This window comes from Macrosteles quadrilineatus, unplaced genomic scaffold (genome assembly GCF_028750875.1).
Source record: "Macrosteles quadrilineatus isolate MER2022 unplaced genomic scaffold, UCM_ALF_1.0 Scaffold_4__1_contigs__length_99947679, whole genome shotgun sequence".
NCBI classification, from domain to species: domain Eukaryota; kingdom Metazoa; phylum Arthropoda; class Insecta; order Hemiptera; family Cicadellidae; genus Macrosteles; species Macrosteles quadrilineatus.
Genome location: NW_026542597.1, coordinates 43,033,876 through 43,054,247, shown reverse-complemented (window position 1 = coordinate 43,054,247; position 20,372 = coordinate 43,033,876). Strand labels below are relative to the sequence as shown.

The window sequence follows — 20,372 nt, the reverse complement described above, 5'->3', positions numbered from 1 at the left end:
AAAAGGACCTTCCAAAACAAAACACGAACACACGAGACTGAAATGAATAATAGGACGTGACCACATGATGATAATCCACTTACCAAAACAAAGATATGAGTAATTATGTTTACAACAGTTGTTTACAGACAGACACCGAGGCGAGGCGCCCAGATGCTTAGCGCCTGCAAATAGTGCGCGATACCCTCCAAACATAGCTGCGTATCGCTCTGGCTCAAGGGACTTCTTTACTCTCGCGGACAGTAACTTATCTTAGAACAAAACACCTAAACACAGATGAATTGGGGTTTAAATGATATAGGCATCATTCTGTTTCTTAGAATCAATAAATTTTTTGTCAGTTACAAAAATTAACAGATACAATATTTGATGAAACATTCAAATAAAGATACTAACAAACAAAGTATTTATTGAAATCAGCCCATAATAAGCTAATTTCTTTCTGCCTTGCTTCTTCCATCTTGCTTGAGAGAGGTTTGTCTTGGAATTTCGCTGCAACTTGAGGAATTTTCTTCTCCAAAAATTTGATTTCCTTCTCAATCATCTAAATACAATAAAATAATTAAATATTTCAATACAAATCTAAAGGCTGGTATTACAACATATAATTCAAGGATTTGGTTCAAATTAAATGTCAACTTGAAACCTAATATAATTGACTTTGTAGTGTAATATTAAACAAGCAGAAATATTATTTTAGAGTAATAACTAACTGGTAGCATTTTAATATGTTGATTAATTAAACCTTTCAGTGCTATGTGACGATATATCGTTGTGCGTCTTTTCCCCGAAAAGTGCTATGGAACGATATATCGTTGTTAGCGTTTCATTTGAAAAGTGCCAAGCAAAGATTTATCGTGCTGGCGCGACTTTTCATCGTGTAAGTTTAAATGCGCATATAGCTTGACTCAGTGTTGTTTCGAAACAGCGATGGTTTCTTTCAATTCCTCACACGATCGAGGCCCAATATATCGTTCCTTAGCACTTTTGAGATGACAAATTTTATTTTTACCGATTTTTCTCTGGCACACTACATTTTTCACCCTTGGCAAGCCTAGCATTTTTCGGACAAAAAAAGGTTAATAACTCTAGTATTTTTTGGAAAATTACAAAAAAAATTACAGCATCGAAAGGGCTCACAACAAATAACAGACAGCAAAGGACAGAAGCTAAAAAAATTCCTTTTAAAGCAATGGCAAATAAGTTTGCTAAGACAAACCAAAATGGTTTTTATTTGACCATCTGTACAGTAACATTGCATAATTTTATATTTGAGTGTAGAAGGCAGACATGGTTAGGTAGAAAAGCTGGATTAGGTGTCATTTTATTTTTTATTTTATTTTGTTTTTTGCCAAAAAAAATTTTAACGTTATGAAAAGGAACCGTCCAAACCCTGGTCTTGTTACTAACGTTGACCTTTTAGTTAGATAGTATCATTAATTCATAGCCTAATGAAAAATGGGATATCTGGGTCTGGAGACCTCTAAGTTAACTACTGAGTATTCACACACCACTAGTTTACCCTACCACAGAAAACGTACTACTATAACCCAGAATGCCAACCGCATGGTAAAAAGCATTAAGCGTTTTGAGAGAGCTTTGCCTGTCAATCCGTAGGCAGCGCCACCAGCGTTTCCATGCAATAGCATAGAACCGCTGGTGGCGCTGCCTACGGATTGACAGGCAAAGCTCTCTCAAAACGCTTAATGCTTTTTACCATGCGGTTGGCATTCTGGGTTATAGTAGTACGTTTTCTGTGACCCTACTCATCAGATTAGTGGGGCTAGGACTACTGCACTGGATGCAACTGTATTTAGTATTTAATTTATAATAGTTTCCAAATCAGCCATATTTAAACAAAAATTTCCCAAAAGAAACGTAACCGAGCTACCTTCTCCCAGGTGAGGTCCAGCACGGGGTCCATGGAGTACTCCACAGAAGGCAGATCATTGCTGATGACCATCGCCAGTCTGCTGACCCTGTCACTGTGATGGTGCTGCATCAGCTTCACTTCCCACAGTTGGCTGCTGAGTGCTCCACTCTTCACAGGGTCCTTCTCCGCCTCATCGTACGGATCCTCCGCAACTAGTACATATGCCTCATGAGTATGTCTACTCCTCATTGTAGAACCATTGTTGTGAAATGGGCACATTTAGGCCTACAAAGCTGAGTACAATCCAACTAAGAATTACGGGAGTTTCAAGCTTATAGGGGTACCTAGTATTGTACTCTAATACCTGCTTAGTCATTTGTATTTACTTGACAACAATACTTTAGTACAATAATGGTATAGTACATCTATGTCCAAACTTACTCATGCCGTTCAAATAATTGAATATATCATGACATCAATAAACACCCAACTAGACAGCTGACATTATATTTTAAAGCAGTCTACACTAGAATCCCCTCTTCTCTTGCAAACGGCAAATAAACATATTTTAAAGCCCACACACATATATTACAATACAACCTTAATTTTAGGCATCCTTTATTTATTTGTTCTAGTCTCAAATGGCCTTATTTTACAATTAAATGCCTGTTAGCCATTGACAATGAAAACCTTTTGTAATTTCTCAGTAGGCTAGGGAAAGAGTTTAATCTCCCTTCAAATACCAAACCAACAAAACAACTGCACTGTATATTCCATCAGTTTAAATCAAAACATCAACTTTCTCTAGAGTTTGTTGAATATTTTGAACACATTTCAAAGAATTTCTCACCATCTTTTCCACCAGGGTTGTGATAGAGAGGCTTCAGGTCCGGGTGACGTATCAACAGGTTGGCCATAGATGACAACAGCACTACCTGATCAGGTGGACAAGCATGCAGCAGCAGACGAGCGTAGCGCTTAGCAAACCCTGCCACCAGGGCCAGCGGTAGATGTCTGCGGAACAGTACACAATCAACAACTATGAGGTTGGACATGCTTATCAGGCTAATATTGTGTACGTTTTCCAGTAGACCCCTCTCCTTGGACAGCTTGGAACCAAAAAAATTCCTAACAAAAAAAGTTTTAACAATTAAAAGTGTAAGAATCTTGATTTACCTATCTAAACCAGTTGCTTCAAGGTCGAATAACTCAGAAATCTATACAATAACTATTGCGAACATGTTAAAAATAATAAAACTAAATATTTGTCTACATTGAAACACATATTCATGGCTATTAGATTCTCTTTCTTAAAGACTAATCTTGTATGATTTAATTCATTTTATGAGGGTCACACTGTTTCGATTGGTTTTGTATCAATACTAGAACACTAAATTGTTTTCTATCAATAATATAATAACAAGATTCTTGAAAATCATTAGCAAAAATGTGAATACTGTCTTGGTACACAGTAACAATTAGATTTTAATTATCAACAATAAACCATTACAACTATCTGTTTTGTCAACGTCTTGCATATAAAAAAATGAAATTAATACTGTGCATGGCTTCGCTTGACAGAATAGTAAACCTAATCATATTTAAATAAAGTGTTTATGAGTTACTTAATACTTACGTGGATCTTAGAAACTCGTCAGCAAGAGCAAATAGACGAGCTTTATACTTTGCTTTGAGTGCTTCTGGAGTGAATAGTTGATACAGCTTCCCAAATATGTCAGGATACTCACTGCAAAATAAATTACAAATTGTAGACTAAAGTTAGAGCAAAATCAGCGAAATATAGCAATCTCATGGTCAGGGACGCAGACTTATGATATTTTGGGAGGAAGTTAAAATTAAGGGGGTATGGAGAATCAGGAGCCTTGTATATTTGTTAAAAATCAAGGAGTAACCCATAAATAATGTCAAATTTATAATAAGATCGGCTACTCTAAATTACAAACACAAGCTGTTACATCCAAAATACTGTAACGTGTTTTTTGTAATTAATTGTTTGTACAAAAATTGATTAGGGATGCATTAGTTCTGGTAGTTATTTCTTTATGTTGAGTAGTGTTTAGAATTTTTAGACAAAAGAGTGAGGAAAATCTTCCTTGAAAATATATGCAGAGTGCCCTGAAAATATCACTAAGAAAACACTATGACGTATGGCTGATGATAGACTATTAATAAAGTAATTGTCTGGGTAGCCGAGTGGTTGTGTCTTAAAATCTGAAGGTGGCTGGTTTGAGTTCAAGCCTGGACCCAGATGTCACTTATCATTGGGCTATCCATTCTGTCTAAAGACAAGTTGACATTAGATGATATCAAGACCAGTGTTTGAAACGTTTTTCTACAAAATTTAAATCACAAAATATTCCAATGACGGAAGATTTTATACTAATACTTTTACAACTATTTGACAGAAAGACCTTTGATACAGACTACATTGAACTTACATGTTGTGTTTGAGGACCAGGTTGAATATACCTTGTAATGCAATCATGCTGATTTCACATTCTGCAACACAAAATCAATGCCATATAGAATATTCAACATTGGGCAAACATATAATAAAAATTGCCAAATAAACATTTTAGAGGTAACGGACAAAGAAAGACAGTTAAAGGAGTATTAGTAGAGATTTCATTCTATTGCAAACAAAGTGCAGCAGTTTTTGTGAAACCAACTTAGACAGGTTGCATGGATGTTTTCTCACCATCCCGTTCCAAGGCGTCCATCAAGTAGTCTGTGAGGAAGATAATGTTGTCCATCCTGGGCATGATGTGTTCCACCAATACCACCATCAACAGCTGATGAGTGCGAGGCGAACACTGCAAACCCGACAGCTTCTTCCACACTCTCTCTACAGCAGCCTGCACTAACCTCTCTTCTGGCACTCCATCTGACAAAACAAAATAAAATAATCTATCGCCATGTTGTAAATGAAACCTAAAACACAGAGACAAACAACGTAAAACTCAGCAGTAACACCAAGCCAAACCAAAATGAAGCTGTTCTATATAACCTATTTTTCAGTTGGTCAATGGTTAAAATTTAAAGGATTACGGGCTTAACCCTCCGAGTGTTATTTGTCACTGCAGTGACACATAACACACTTTGTGTAGTGTTTTGTGTCGCTGCAGCGACTCATAAACACTGTTTACGGCAAAGGCTCTATGACTGACAAAATCGGATTGAACTGGATCGAGTTAGGTATCGTTTTATTTTACAGATTCAGAGCTTTCTCCGGAGGTCTGTCTCTAAGCGCTATTCATTTTAGTTCAGAAAATATTGTAGCAGACAGCTGACGTGCGTATTTGTAAACAGCTTAGTTAACCTCGGACCGATGACTGATGTGTTTTATTACGTTTATCATTGTTTTAGTGTTAAAAATCAAAAGTAGTGATATACGTGGTGCATTATAAGAAGATTTAAGTGATTTTGAAGGGCTGATTGATGATCCTAAAGAAGTAGGTAGTAATATTGATGTAAATTATCAGCCAGATTCCTAGCTATGGTTAGGCTATGCATTCTTAGCTAAACGCTATGTACTGAAATCTGTTTTTTGCCCATAACTTATTTATTTGCAAGTCTACTTCCTTATATTATTATATATTTGTAATCCTCATAAAATTTAGAACAAAGGGGCTATTTTCAAATATTTATAGGCCTATAATTTATACAATTTCATTGAGCGCAAACTTATTTTTTTTTTTAATTTTCCAAAATAAATTTTTTTTTACCTAAAAATTTGTTTTGAAACAAATGTTTCTTATCTTCTATGTATAATATTGAAACCCATGATTTTCCAAACAAAATGGTATATAGAACAGTATAATTAACATTGTTTTCAAGCTTCTCAGATCCGTTGTAATAAAACCTTGCAAATGAGCAAAAAATAGGCAGACATTAAGGCCAAAACAAGGGACACTCGGAGGGTTAGAGAGCTCAGTGGTGTTTTATGTTATTTTAATTACTTAAAATCTACAACTGTCTAACCTTGAATACAATGTAAAACCTTGAGATGTAAACATTGATGACGACTTTGTATAAAGTAAAATTATGTGGTATAATTTTGTAACTATTTCAAGGTTATTTCCACAGTGTGATGAAAATAGTTGTTCACCACACAGAGCGGAGAGCGAAGTTCTTTTTGGTACTTAGGCCTAATCATATTTCCATGCTCGGCTGCGCCTCCTGTGTAAGACTTGATTGCGTACCAAAAAGAGCCACTTTCGCTACTAGTGATGAAAACTACTATTCTGGGTGACCACCCAATGCCTTAGTAAGAGGCAACGTAGCTTCAGAAGTAAAGTAAATTCAACTCACTTTTAATATCACACAAGACTATTTCAGAGCCCTTTTTCAGTTTTGGTAGTTTAGACAAAACCAGGAGTAGATTCCAAAGTGTTTTCTCCGTAGAGTTTTGCTGGGTAACTGCTTTACACACGCCGTCTGCCGCCAACCACAAGTTACTCTCAACGTCCTTGTAGTTGAACAGTTCTGATAGTCTTTTCAGGACCTCCTCACTAAGAGTGTGCGACTGGTATAAAGATGTCAGCATATCCTAAAAACCAATTTAATCAGTTATCAATAAAATCTCAGATATCAGTAAAACCAATAGTGGCTGAGATAAAATAATTGTGCTGGAAAAAAATCTTGATTTAAGAATCAAACAATTATTTAGAAAAATGTGTTTAGACTAGGCCTACTAATAGCTAGATTTAGGCTAGTGTTGCTTTTAGCAAATTTCCCATAGAAGACATGGACACAGTATCAAGTAGGCCTAACTTTTAGTGAATTCCCTTATAGGGATCAAGCTATTACCGCAGGCGGCACTAAAAGACCTAGATCTGGGACTGATTTACTTTTAGCGAATTTCCCTATAGGGAAGTAGCTATTACCGTAGGTGGCACGGTAAGACCTAGACCTGGGACCGATTTATTTTTTCATTTTGATGTCCCCAGAGGCCAAAAACACCATTCGTTCAAATTTTTATATATGTATATATATATATATATATATATAGATTTATATATATATATATATATATATATATATACGTCCGTGAACGCGATAACTTGAGTAATTTTGGTCCGATTTTGATGAAATTTGGTTTAAAGGTGTAAAGCGAGATAAACTTGAATGAGTTCGCGAACCAGCATGATTGGACCATGGGAACGGGGCTTTAGGGGGGGTTTTATGGGGTAAAAATTGGTTTTTCTCACTTTTGACCCTCAAAACACAAAATTTCCCAATTTCTTTTTAGACCTTTTTAAAGACCTTAAAAAAACAAATAATTTAGTATATAAAAGTATTTTTGTTCGATTATTAGTAACGGAGAAAATTAAAAAAATTGTAAATTTAAAATTCCCATGTTATTCTTATGGAGAATATTGTCAAATGTTGTAATTTGCTTGTTTATGGATATATTTTGATCAAACTTGGCAAATTTATTTATTTTGTACTAAGCTATCAATATTTTACTCAAAAACACACTTTATTAGGTTTCTTGTAGCAGCAAACCTAGGTACTCGTCAAACCTAATGTTATTAAAATATATTTAATTGAAAATCAATTCAGACAAATGGAAATTCGCTTAGTCGGCAGGTTTGCTGCGGCGGGGGTATTTTTATTTTGATGTCCCCATAGGCCAAAGCACAATTAATTCAAATTTTGCATTTGAATACATAGTGATAACCATCAGTTGTAACTATTGAGCAAAGATTACACTGAAGTTTAATCAAAATACTTTAATACCGTACTTTAAACTATACCTGGCCATTCGTCAATGTATATTGAAAACGATAGCTCAAAAGTAATTTTGGCCAGATTTTGATTAATTTTACTAAGATCGATGAAAACCTAAAAAACCTTAAAACAAAAAATAACTCGGTTTAAAGACTGTCATGTTTTTTTTTTACAGATAGCAAATTAGTTGAATTTTAAAAATTTTCATGTTGTGTGTGTATTTAGCAAGGTACTAGCGTGATAAAGGTATTTACTCGCAGATTAAGCCCAGATATCATCTTTTTCTACCCTGCAGTCAGGTAGCTTGCCTCAATCTAAGGTGCGATAGGCTACACTATGCACTTGGAAACTTGGGTTTGCCTGAACATTGAGAGACTACTTATTAGCTGTTTCAAAGAACTTTCTCAGCCAGGTTATGCAATTTAAAGATTAGCTGTTTAACTTTTTTTATAACTTAACGATTAATAACTTGCTAATTTGAAAGAGAGAACGAGATAAGATACGTCCTAAAAATAAAGCTAGGCCTATTAATAAACTAATAACTAATTTTACTTCAAATTGTTAAAACATAGACTTGCCTTCAATCTGTGTAAGGGAAAACCAACATTGTTCTTTTTCTTCTTTTTCAATTTTATCACAGGAAATTTAGCTTCTATCGACAACAACTTAAATAATGTATTTAGTGATTGTAACTTGCATTCTGATTTTCCCTTTTCCAAGCAGATCAATAATTTTGACCAAGCCTCCTCATAACAGTCTCTTAACCAATCTTTGTACTGGCTTTCAGCTTCACCTGCACAGACATAACATGGAAAGTGATGAAAGAGGAAACGCTTATTGCCACTGTCTGTTGCCCTGGTATTTGTCAGGATTCAACTCATTGAACAAGGATTGAAACTTATTTAAATACACTAAGTCATTTTGGTGAAGGAGGTAATAATAATTATTATGCCAAGAATATTATTAGGCTTAAATGAAACATGTTGAGAAATTAAATTAAATGAAATCATTGTTAAGTAGGTTACTTTATTGTTGAAACATGATTGAGGTATGTAAATTATCATAGCCTCCTCTAATGCAAGGCCACTGTGTTAGTGTATGGCAACGTTGCATCGCCATGCCTATTACCATGTTAATAAAAGTAATAACACACGTGTAAACATTAACATTGCACATCCAATTGGTTTTCCGGGACAGAGGTGTTGTTACTTTTGTAGTTATTAATTTGTTATGCCTTAGAGACTAATTTTAGACACTATAAGATATGCAATTTGCACACAAGTCCCCTCGTGAAGATGGGGCTAGAGGAACGGCTTTTATTTTATTAATTAAAAAAGTAAATAATGATTATTTTTCTACGTTTGAATTGTACCTACTACTATTTAAGTTATAATATTAAATTGGTTTTTGTTTTTGGAGGATTATTTAATGTCTAGATAACTCACTGGAATTCTCTGAGTCTGTGACAGCCATATCCTTTCTCTTTAACACTTCGGTAAATATACTTTCTACAGCATTCACACATGTTGCCGGAGTTTCTGAGGGTTTCTAAAAAGAAAGGTTAATTACAATTAAAGAGACTTTTAATAAGTCACCATTTGTTAGAGCAAAAAGTTGGAAAATATACAATTTAAGGGTAGTTAAACTAACTTAATATAGAGAAGTTATAGTTTACAATTATTTCATAATAGCCTATCCTATTCTGAGTGACCGTTGGTGATTAACTACCTATATTAAATTAACGTTAACCCAAGTAACACCAAATTATCTTAAAACTATCTGTACGGTAATTTAAGTTAATAAAGTGGTATTCTCTGAGTGTAAGCTTATGCCTACTTTTCAATGCTTTCAGTCCCATTGTTTAACTCTTCTCATCAACATTAGCTCAGGGAGCTCCCTTGGTGTTTCAATTATTCAGGTTCCTCTAGATATTACTGTAGGGATCTGTTTACAATTTACAGATGATTAGTTTAAAATGTTAATATATATCTCCATTATTTTTACGAATAGGCCAAACTGAAACCTATCGGTACCAACGAACAATGTTATCTTTTTAAGGCATCATTGCTTTTGATAGGCTACCGGTAGTGTAATCTCATAATGGCCAGCTTCGGGGCGGACTTTGATTCAACTGAAATGTCTAGGCCTAGTCTGTCTCTGAATTGTAAGTTGAGATAGTTCAATTGTAATCTGGCTGAAGGGTGGATTGCAGCAACTCATTTGAAACGGCAGCCATTATTGCCAATACAATGACCCGATCATCTTACGTAAACCAAGATTTGAAATATCAATAAACGTTTATGTTAGTTGACAGAATAAAACTTAACTTAAGTTATTATTATAATGAATACAAAAAGAGAAAATACAGATTAATTCAATCGATAAAACACACAAAAATTAGCCTAAATAAAAATATGCACCCTGGATTAACACCTAAAAATTCAAGAATTTTAATTTTTATGGGCCTAAGGTAAACGCACCAGTAGTAACACTTTAGGGATGGAATATGCAGTCATAAAACTCTCAAATCAATGGAATGGAATTGATGGATGGAAATCAATTAATGGAATTTAGAAAACAATTAGTGATAAACAGACATTAGAATTTGTATATTAAACTAATATATACATTTTTATTGAATTAAATTAACAAAATAATGATTTGTTTATTAATGTAATAGTTTGCACATGTACCAGTAGTTGACACAAATTTTTGGATCTAATCTTACCAATAGCTGACACCCAGCGTACCTACCAGTAGTTGACACTTTGATTCTTTTAACCATTCTTATAAAGGCTACAATACTTATATTTTCGTCATCTGATTTGGTTTTGTGGCACTAGCCACTGATACTTTCCCTACTGTCGCGTCTTCAACGGCCTTATGTAATTTGATCTTGGCTATAGAACGGCATACTCCCCTTATTAGGTGACATTTTATCATAAAACTAAACTTAAAGTCTTGAAACTGTAATACAAATAATAGCCTAAGTTATAAGTTATAGATCTGTTGGGCTTAGTTTGGTTGTTGAATTTTGTGCCATTACATGACAATAGGCCTAATAACTTTAGAATAGGCCTACTAAGAAAATAAGAGTTCAGGCTTATGCACCAAAAGATGACAGGGTATACTCCAGTGGTCGACTACGCCATGAACGCCGCTGCAATCAAATTGTCTCGTTACGGTAATGGTGTTCCCTCAAGAGAAGAGTGACGTCATGCGCCCCCTACTCCTTCCCTAAAGAGGTTCTCATCCGTTTGTGACGAGGAAAACGAGGCGAGGCTATAAAAATATGAAGTTTTTTTAATATATTGAACACAAAGGAACTTTAACATGAACTCTTGTTATTAGTGTTAGATTTGTAAAGTTTCAACTACTGGCTCGGTGTCAACTACTGGTAAGTTACATTTACCTTAAGTTGACTGTAAATTTAAAAAAAACATGGTAATTATTCCGTATAGGTGCCTCCAAACGAATTTTAAATTTTGATATCTTACTTTATAGTTTTTTACCTCCTGAATCCAAATATACCATTATTTTTCACAGCTGATGAATATTTCTCAAGATATCGCCGTAATAATATTACATTACAATAAACAAGGTAGGATGGATGACATTTATTATAAGTGGAATGAGCTATGGTTTAAGTAAACCAACCAGCTGATTGTTTTCAATCATAGTCAAGCAAATGGAGGTGACAACTTTAATTAGCTAACTCGGATTCTGCAATATGAAAATCACCTGACTAAGTTACACTTTTCACTTTCTAAGACCAACTAGTTAATAATGTGTTATTGTTACCAGTATTTTATCCTTATTAATGATTTGTTGATTTATATTTCACCGTTTAGAAATTACATAATAAAATGGTGCTATTCTAACATAACCTAACCTAACCAAACCTCTAGAATGTGTAAGCAAACTCCTTTTGATGTCAGAAAAGGCATGTCAGGGTGATAGGTCGTGCTTTATGTGAATTGGTGACTGCATTAAGTCCTTTGAATGTAGGCTAGGTTAGATTAGGTAAGTTATTAGGTTATAATGTATCAAGTTGTTAGTTTATGTCGCCTGCAGACTGTTTTTGTAAAATTAAAATCCAGAAAAAACACATCAAATTGCTATTTCAAAAATGCAAGCATTTTTGAAAAAGTAATTTGAAGTGTTTTTCTCATTACACTTCAAACAGAAGAACATTAAGTTATTTGACTACAGAATCACTTGAAATGTTATCCATCCTATCTTGTTTATTGTAATGTTAAGTATGTTTTTACGGTGATATCTTGAGAAATATTCATCAGCGGTGAAAAATAATGGTATATTTGGATTCAGGAGGTAAAAAAATATAAAGTAAGATATCAAAATTAAAAATTCGTTTGGAGGCACCTATACGGAATAAATACCAATAAAACATACAATACTGATCATGAATTTAATCCTAAATAATTCAATCATAAATATCCCTGATGATTAAGTTAATTTAACACATCCTAATAACCCACAGATCCTAACAACCACTGAGACTGTGTCTACCAACAGAAATATTAATAACAAGACTACTCATAGCCCCAAACATGGATCTAATGACAAAACTACAAAAAAAGAAAAATTAAAAACCCTTAAGCCTGTAAGCTACACAAAGACAATCCCACCCCTCCCCAAGCACCAAAATAATAAAAAGAATATTCTTATTTTAGCAGACAGTCATGGGAGATACCTTAGTAAAAACCTATCATCTATCTGGCAAGGGAACGACTACAATATAAACTGTATTTTTAAACCAAATGCTACGATGGAGGAGGTTCTTATTAAAGTAGAAGAGCTTACCAAATTATTTACAAAAGCCGATACAGTCATTGTACTAGGAGGGTCAAATAATGAAATTGTACAGGCTGAGTTAAGCTACTGTGAAACTATAAGAACAATGTTGAACAAGACAAATCACACAAATGTCATCGTCTCTGCTCTGCCTTATAGACATCACACACTAGGATTAAATAGAAGAATATCATACATAAATATTGACTTGGAACAACTTCTGATTCAGCATGAACACGCTAAATTTCTTCCCCTGAATGAGCTTCCTCGCCACCTATATACAACGCATGGACTACATCTTAACAAAAAGGGTAAAATAAAATTGGCAGCTATGATAAAGAACATGATTACTCCCCAACAGAAGCGGAAAACACAGCTTAACACCAATGTCACTTGGAAGGAAAAAATGCCAGGCATAAGAAAACATGACATTAATGTTATAGAAATGGACATGAGAAAAGCCATCAGCCTAATCAAAGGGGATCCATCTGTTGCGTTTGCCCACACAATATCCAGAGATATCAGCCATGAAAGGAATATGACTGCCGGTGTGGCAGTTGCATTCAGACAACAATTTGGTAGGCCGAAAGAAGTTGACTTCATTAATACAAAATTGACGTGTCAAAAGGTGCCAAATGGAGCAACAGTATACAGCCTGGTCACAAAAGAGGAGTACTGTGGCAAGCCAACTGTACAAGACTACGACGAGGCGTTCATTCAGCTCATTGAAGATTTTTCGAAGAAGAAATTTGAGACAATAATATGTTCGCCCATGGGTTGCGTACGGGACCACATTCAGCTGAAACACTTCTCCAAGAATGTTCGAAGACTGCATGAAACAACAAATGCAACAATCTGTGTGCTGTCTTGCGACCAACCAAGTGCAAAGAGAAGATTGTGGAATGGACTTTCTCACTCCAGCTTTCTCCAACAACTGAGTAAAGAAATTCAATCCCACAAAGATGAGCAGTCTTCTTCCTCCACGTCACAACCTAAACACCAGAAAACACCACTGAAATCTAAGGAGACCAACTTACTTACTTCCACCACAACTGACCGTGACAACATCACCACCTCTACACCTCACACTCACGAGTGTCCACCACTGACCATGTCTGCTGGCAGCACTTCTCCTCGGCTGGTACCTGGTCCTCTGGAGTATAGTGAAGTGGTAAAGAGTGCAGTGCAAAAGCAAAGTATTGTGAAAGTGTGTGAGTCTCAGTCCTGCACAAGTCCACTTCTCTTAAAGAGCAAATGTATAATTAGTGACCCTGATAACCTCCAACCATCTGCGCCTTACCTCACCACTAATGACAGTCAATCCAATATTTTCCTGCCTTTAAACTCCCTATTGATTCCAGTAACTCCACCAATCTAACAATACCAACTTTGAAACTAAACATCCCTCACAAAATAAGTGCTAAAAGTAAAACTAGACAAATTGCAAGTAATCATAGCAGTAGTAAGTTCAATAATAATTTCTCAATTATACATCACAATGTTCAACACCTTCCCTCCCGCCAAAACCTTCTTGAAATATTTCTTAACGAGACCAAACCAGATATTATTGCACTGAGCGAACATAAAATGACACCAGAAGAAATTGTTTTGCTAAATATTTCAAACTATGTGGCAGCATCTCATTTTTCCCGAAGTTTGGGTCGAGGGGGAGGAGTTGTAATCCTAATTAAAGATAATGTCAATTTTAAATGTGTTGATATTCCTGCTATTAAGGATTTACTTGTAGAGAAAGAACTTGAATGCTGTTTAGTAGAAATAATAACTAGTAAATTCACTTTTGTACTTGGTTGCTTATATAGATCACCTAAAAGTTCAAATTTAGATGTGTTTTTTGAAAATTTTGAAATACTCTTAAATGTCTTGAACAAAAAATACAAAAATATCATAATTACAGGCGATTTCAATATAGATGTATTAACTAAAGATAGTAGATGTAAGAAATTTGTAAATATTTTGTCTAGTTTTAATATGAAGTACTTGGTTGACTTCCCTACAAGGGTAACAGACCACTCAGAAACTGCTATTGATAATTTTGTAACTAATATTGACCCTAGCCATTTTAGAGTAACGGGTATAGTAACTCATATATCTGATCACGATGGCCAAATTATGGAGTTTAAGAATATTAAAGCAATAAAAAATAATTTGATCAGAAAAAAATAAGAAAGTTTGATTGTAATAATATACATTCTTTTTGTAAAAGTTTAAGTTCTGAGTCTTGGTCTGCTGTTTTCCAATCTACTGTCTTTACTAAGTATTATAGTTTTTATAATATTTTTAAATACTATTTTGATGTTCACTTTCCAAAGCAATATGTTACTGAAAAACAATATAAAGCTAATAAATGGATTGATGAAGTGTTGAGAACAAAGCAATCTGAAATTGTTAAGCTAGAATCACAGTTTAGAACACATAAAGATATAAATCTAAAATTAGTAATCAAAAATAAGAAAAAAAAACTCAAACATCAGATTATAAACAATAAAAAGAGATATTTTGAGAGAAAAGTCATGAGCTCAAAAAATAAAATTAAAACTACTTGGAATCTGGTAAATGCAGAAACATGCAAACCTTCTAAGATAAATAAAAACCTAAAAATATTTTATAAAAATAAATATATTACAGAACCAGTTATGATTTGTGAAACATTTAATAACTTCTTTGTGAATGCTGTTAAAGAATTAATTATAACCAACATAAAATCAAATCACTTAACAACCACTTGCAATCCGACCAATGTGTTTTCCAAAATCACATCTATCTATCTATATATTAATAGGCAAGCATGTTTCTTTAAAACCTTTTTTCTCAGCTCGTGTTCATCGTAGGGAAAATCTACGCATACCGTTAGAAAACTATTTTCCTGTAGGTGTGCAGAATCCCTTTATAAATTTAAATAGGCTCAAAGATAAGCACAAAAAATGAGTTTAAAAATTTGAAAATATTAACATGGATCTTATGCGTTGCCATGCTGGTAACGAAAATAACAACGAAATATAAACAGAAAACCAAAACAAATGGAAGAAACTCAAATCACATGTTTTATTTACAGTGTGGGGTGAAAATAGATAAGTGAGTACATTACGTATTTTTGGTCGAGTTTCGACCACTGGACGACCTCTCGTACTTATTTAATACGCAAGCACGATTTTTGTGACAATTACTCCTCCGAAACTACTGAACCGATAGACATGTTTTTAGTGTCATTGGAAAGAGCGTAACGTGAAGTTGTGCAGGAAACTTTCTTTTTAAGGAAATAATTAAAGAGTGAGGCCCTGGGGCCCTTTAAAGTTTCGTATTTCTCCATAAGGATAACAAGGGAGATAATTTTTATTTACAGAAACATATGTTTGTTACTTGAAAATAGTCAAAGTCTACTACATAATAATTGCTGTGTATTATGACTGTTAATGTATACTACATTTCAATCAAGGATTGTGTGCCTTAAACTTTACTCATAATGGATCTCTCTACTTTATTTTCATGTTGGGAATAGTAAAATTTAGTTGAGAATAAGTTACCATATTTAGAAAACTTTACTATAATAATTTATGTATTTAAAATCACAAATCTTTGACATTATTAATTCATTAGAAACGAAACAGCTGATCGAGAAATCAAACAAATCATCTAATTCATGTGAATAATGTTTTTACACAATATAGTTTTTTTTTGTTTTTTTTAACCAATAACTTGATTCTTTTTTACTTGTGGGTGTATTTTGAGTTTGCAGTTATGAAAGCACCAAGCCAAGTACATTTTATCAAATTTTCTTTATAAACTAACAGTATTAATGAATTACTACATGAACTTTACAAGTTAGGTAATTAATTGTCAGTATGCCTAGGGAAAGAGTGGGTCCTCGAAAACAGTCGAAGGCAGAGGCACCCATCTAGAAAATCCAACTGAGTTTTTATATAGAGGTCAGTGGATTGCCAAGACACAGATTATACTAATAAAAGGAGGCAGTGGTTTTATTGATATTAATACATAAAAAAGGGCCTCATTAATGGCACAAGGCTTCATGTGATCAGAATGGTTAACAACAATGTAAAGTAGAATATAAAGTCCTAACATGGAACAAATAAGTAAGGACATATTTTGATTTCGAGGATAAAAATTTTGCCCGTCTGAAACAAAGTTACCTTTTGAAATGGAAAGATGCTAATTTCTGTTATCTTTGGCATTTGCAGCACAAGCACATTAATTAAAGAGCAGCAATGTTCTTAGCCAGACCAATTTCAGTCATGAGCAACTATATACTGTATATGTTGTTTTAAGTAAGGCTGTATCTTTTAATAGTAGGATCAGCACATTCATTACGGAAAATTCTGACCAGGGTAATATTACTGAAGGTAACGTTAAGACTAAAATCGTAAGTATTTATGGAAGTGCTTTTGTGAAAAAAATATTATTTTTTAGTGTTTATTTTTAAAAGTGTTTTCTTCAAACATCATTGTTATGACCCTCAAAATATGCTAGGTATATGCTACGTTCACTGCCTATTGGTTTGATATGATAAAATGTTTTGTTAAATGTGTTTTTAAAAATCTTTACCCTGTAACATACTTGAACTTGAACACTTATTAATTTACTAAATATAATACGCATACAGCTACAAAATGGCTGGATTGCTTCCCTTATAATGCTTTATTATTACTGTATTTAATTTTCGACGAGTCAATATATAACACGATGATTTTTTTTTATTCATATGTTTTTGCGGGGCATTGAGCCGCACCGGTTCACTAGTTTGAATTTAAAACAGTAACAGAAAATGATGTAGGAAAAATATTATCATCACTGCAAAATAAGCTTTCCACCGGGAATGATGATATTCCTATCACAATAGTTAAGGCATCATGGCAATTCATATCCATTCCTTTGACTCATATTATTAATCACTCATTAATGTCAGGTATTTTTCCAGACCAGTTTAAAGTAGCAAAAGTAATCCCCATTTTTAAAAAGGGGGACCCCGAGGATGTCAGATGCTATAGGCCTGTATCATTGCTTCCTGTATTTTCAAAAATTTTAGAGAAGATTGTGTACAACCAACTTTTAGATCACCTTGAAATAAATTGTCTCTTAGATGAGCAGCAGCATGGTTTCAGACGAAAGAAGTCCACCATAACAGCAGGTGTGGAATTTGTTGAGTCAATCATAAATTCGATTGATAAAGGTGAAAAAGTCATTGGTATCTTTTTGGACCTGTCTAGAGCCTTTGACACTGTAGACCACAGTACTCTCATAAATACACTAAGCTCTCTTGGAGTTAAAGGTACAGAATTGGCATGGTTTAAATCTTACATTTCAGATAGGAAACAGTTTGTAGAAATAAGTCATTATTTTAATAATTCAAAACCTATATATAAGGAGACATATAGTTCGAGCTTGCTAAACATACAATATGGAGTCCCCCAGGGATCAATTCTAGGTCCCTTGTTATTCCTCTGTTACCTGAAGGGTCTACCAGGGGTGATATGGGACAAGAACAATAAAATTTGTCTCTATGCCGATGACACTAACATGATTGTAACTGCCAATAGTAAAGAAAACCTAGAAATTGCATCTCATATTAACTTATCAATGATTAAAGACTTTTTTGATAGTAAAAACCTTCTGCTGAATTCACAAAAATCAAATTTTGTAACATTTACAACCAAACAGACTAAGCAAAAATTAAATCCCACAATATTCATTGAAGAAAACTTAATAGATCAATTAGAGAAAACAACTTTTTTGTGATTAGTTATTGATGAAAACCTAACGTGGAATGACCATGTAAATCATGTAGTTAAAAAAACAACAAGTGGTTTGTATGCTCTTCGGAAAATGGCAACCTCTTGCAATATTGAAACTTTAAAAACAATATATTTTGCCTTAATCCATTCACATGTGTCTTATGGTATCTGCATCTATGGGTCAACCTCTAAATTAAACATGGATAGAATATTACTCCAACAGAAAAGGGCATTAACGGTAATTTTGAATCTAAACAAAAAATCTGATGTAGTTAAAAATGATTTTTCCAAATTGAAAATATTTACAGTTTACAGCCTATTTATTTTTGAAACAATAAAATTTGTAGTATCTAACAATAAACTAACATTTGGTAATACTGTCCATAGCTATAATACAAGACCCCATCGATTGGTTGAACATCATAAATTAGAGCTCTTTAAAAAAAAAATCACCTATAAAGGAAACAAATATTTTGATCTTTTGCCACAAAATATCAAAAAAGAAAGAAATAATACAAACAGATTTTTAAATTTGGCAAAAGCATTTCTAATCCAATCAGCTTTCTTTTCTATCGGGGAGTTTTGTTCTTGAATCTTTTGATTTTGACTCTTTCTCTTAATAATTTAGAATACAATTTAACCTTATGTGTTAACCTACTTTGAATAACCATCTCACTTAGTTTTAGTTCCCATGACTCTATTTCATATAACTATATGTTTGCATATTATGAAATAAAGATATTTTGATTGATTGATTGATTGAATTTATAATGGAAGAATCAGTTGTGTAAGTTAATTAACATCATTTTTAAACCATTGGAGTTGTGTATCAAAGTTCTGCAAAATAGCCTAGGTTAGTCAAAATTAATAAATAGCGATGTCACCAGTTAACTTACCTGTGGACTAACGTATTAACTTAGGCCCCAAGCTTAATTTGAGGCCTAGGCCTATTTAGAAAAGATGTGATTGTAGGCTAGGACTAAGCTTACCTATGACAAAAAACTTAAATGTGTAGAGATTAGGTAGCCTAGGTAAAACAATTTAAATATTTTAATATATCTTAAGTTACCTGAAATTGAGCTAGAATATCAATCAATATATTTGAATGTTTTTTGTCACTTAAAAATATTGATATCATCTCTTTCAACTTAGTTTCTGTAATGCATTTTCCTTTCTTCTTTGGATGTTTGCCTGTTGAAGTTTCGGTGGATTTCCTCTTCATTATTATAGTTCTATAATATTGATAAAACTTCGATAACTGCTAGAGAAAAAATACTTAACCTAATTATTTTTCTTTCAGATAAAGTTAGTATTCTCGGACGCGATTGATGATTGATCTGATAGAAAAGTCAACACAACACAAACACTCAACAGTTTAGTAAACAAACATAACCTAATCCTAATAATGGTTTGGAGCAAATCCAAACAACACAAACACGACGTGATCGCGATCGCGTCGAGAACGGGGGCTTTTCCGATCTCTGAGAGGCAGGCTTTTGTGTTTGGGTCATACAGCCCCGACTCATTTAAATCCAAACCACATTTAGTTGCAATTGCTCCGAAAAATTATTTCTACCTGCAATTGCTACGAATTCTTTCGGACCAATTGGACAGTTCGAATTCTTTCGGATTCGGAGCTTTCAATTAAAAGGTTTAAACGCATAAAACCCGTTAGCTCATAAAGAGTGCAAGTCAGCATTAGCTCCTAAAGAATGAAGGGACCCTTCTCCACTAGCACTCATTACTGTATATACCATAGATAAAACATGTATGTTTTATGTACCATAGGTAAAATATGTATGTTTTATCTATGGTTATACTTTGATTCTCGAAAACAACCTGAAAAAAGTACAAATAAATGTTGATATGAAGCTCTATCGTATGGAAAATAATATCGAACCAAGAATTACGTATTTTTTATTGTATTGACCCATTAGCCTACTACCATTGAGTATAGACATAACCATTGCCTACCACGACCCAAGCGTCAGCGGCCCGAACTACGTCGTCAAAAGCGGTACCGACTAACAGTATAGCGGTGGGCTCTCTAGGTTAGGTTTATACTCAATCCTACTACTTTTTTGGACATATACCACCACTTTATAAATAACTGGTCTAATGTAACGCCTCAAACAAACTATCATCTAAATAATTAAACAGTTATA

The 20,372-nt window shown here is 33.8% G+C and overlaps 1 protein-coding gene across 1 annotated transcript; it reads right to left on the bottom strand.

Moving 5' to 3' along the window:
* Positions 1-317: 317 nt before the first annotated feature.
* LOC128993547 (nucleolar complex protein 4 homolog) lies at positions 318-19,562 on the bottom strand. The gene is made up of 11 exons (XM_054417518.1): positions 19,488-19,562; positions 19,277-19,430; positions 9,073-9,175; positions 8,206-8,420; positions 6,206-6,443; positions 4,593-4,778; positions 4,333-4,393; positions 3,510-3,620; positions 2,724-2,887; positions 1,892-2,085; positions 318-544 (listed from the first exon to the last, which is right to left on the bottom strand). Exons 2-11 carry the CDS (start codon positions 19,427-19,429, stop codon positions 392-394), a joined length of 1,578 nt encoding a protein of 525 aa, XP_054273493.1. The 5' UTR covers position 19,430; positions 19,488-19,562; the 3' UTR covers positions 318-391.
* Between the last annotated feature and the right edge of the window lie 810 nt (positions 19,563-20,372).

Bases quoted from the DNA above. Each gene is read 5' to 3' on its own strand.
- LOC128993547 (XM_054417518.1), bottom strand. From the start codon at position 19,429: ATGAAGAGGAAATCCACCGAAACTTCAACAGGCAAACATCCAAAGAAG. The intron at 4,779-6,205 runs GTGAGTTGAATT...TTGTTTTGTCAG, and splicing joins AGTCTTGTGTGATATTAAAA to ATGGAGTGCCAGAAGAGAGG. The intron at 545-1,891 runs GTAGCTCGGTTA...TATTGTATTTAG, and splicing joins TGGACCTCACCTGGGAGAAG to ATGATTGAGAAGGAAATCAA.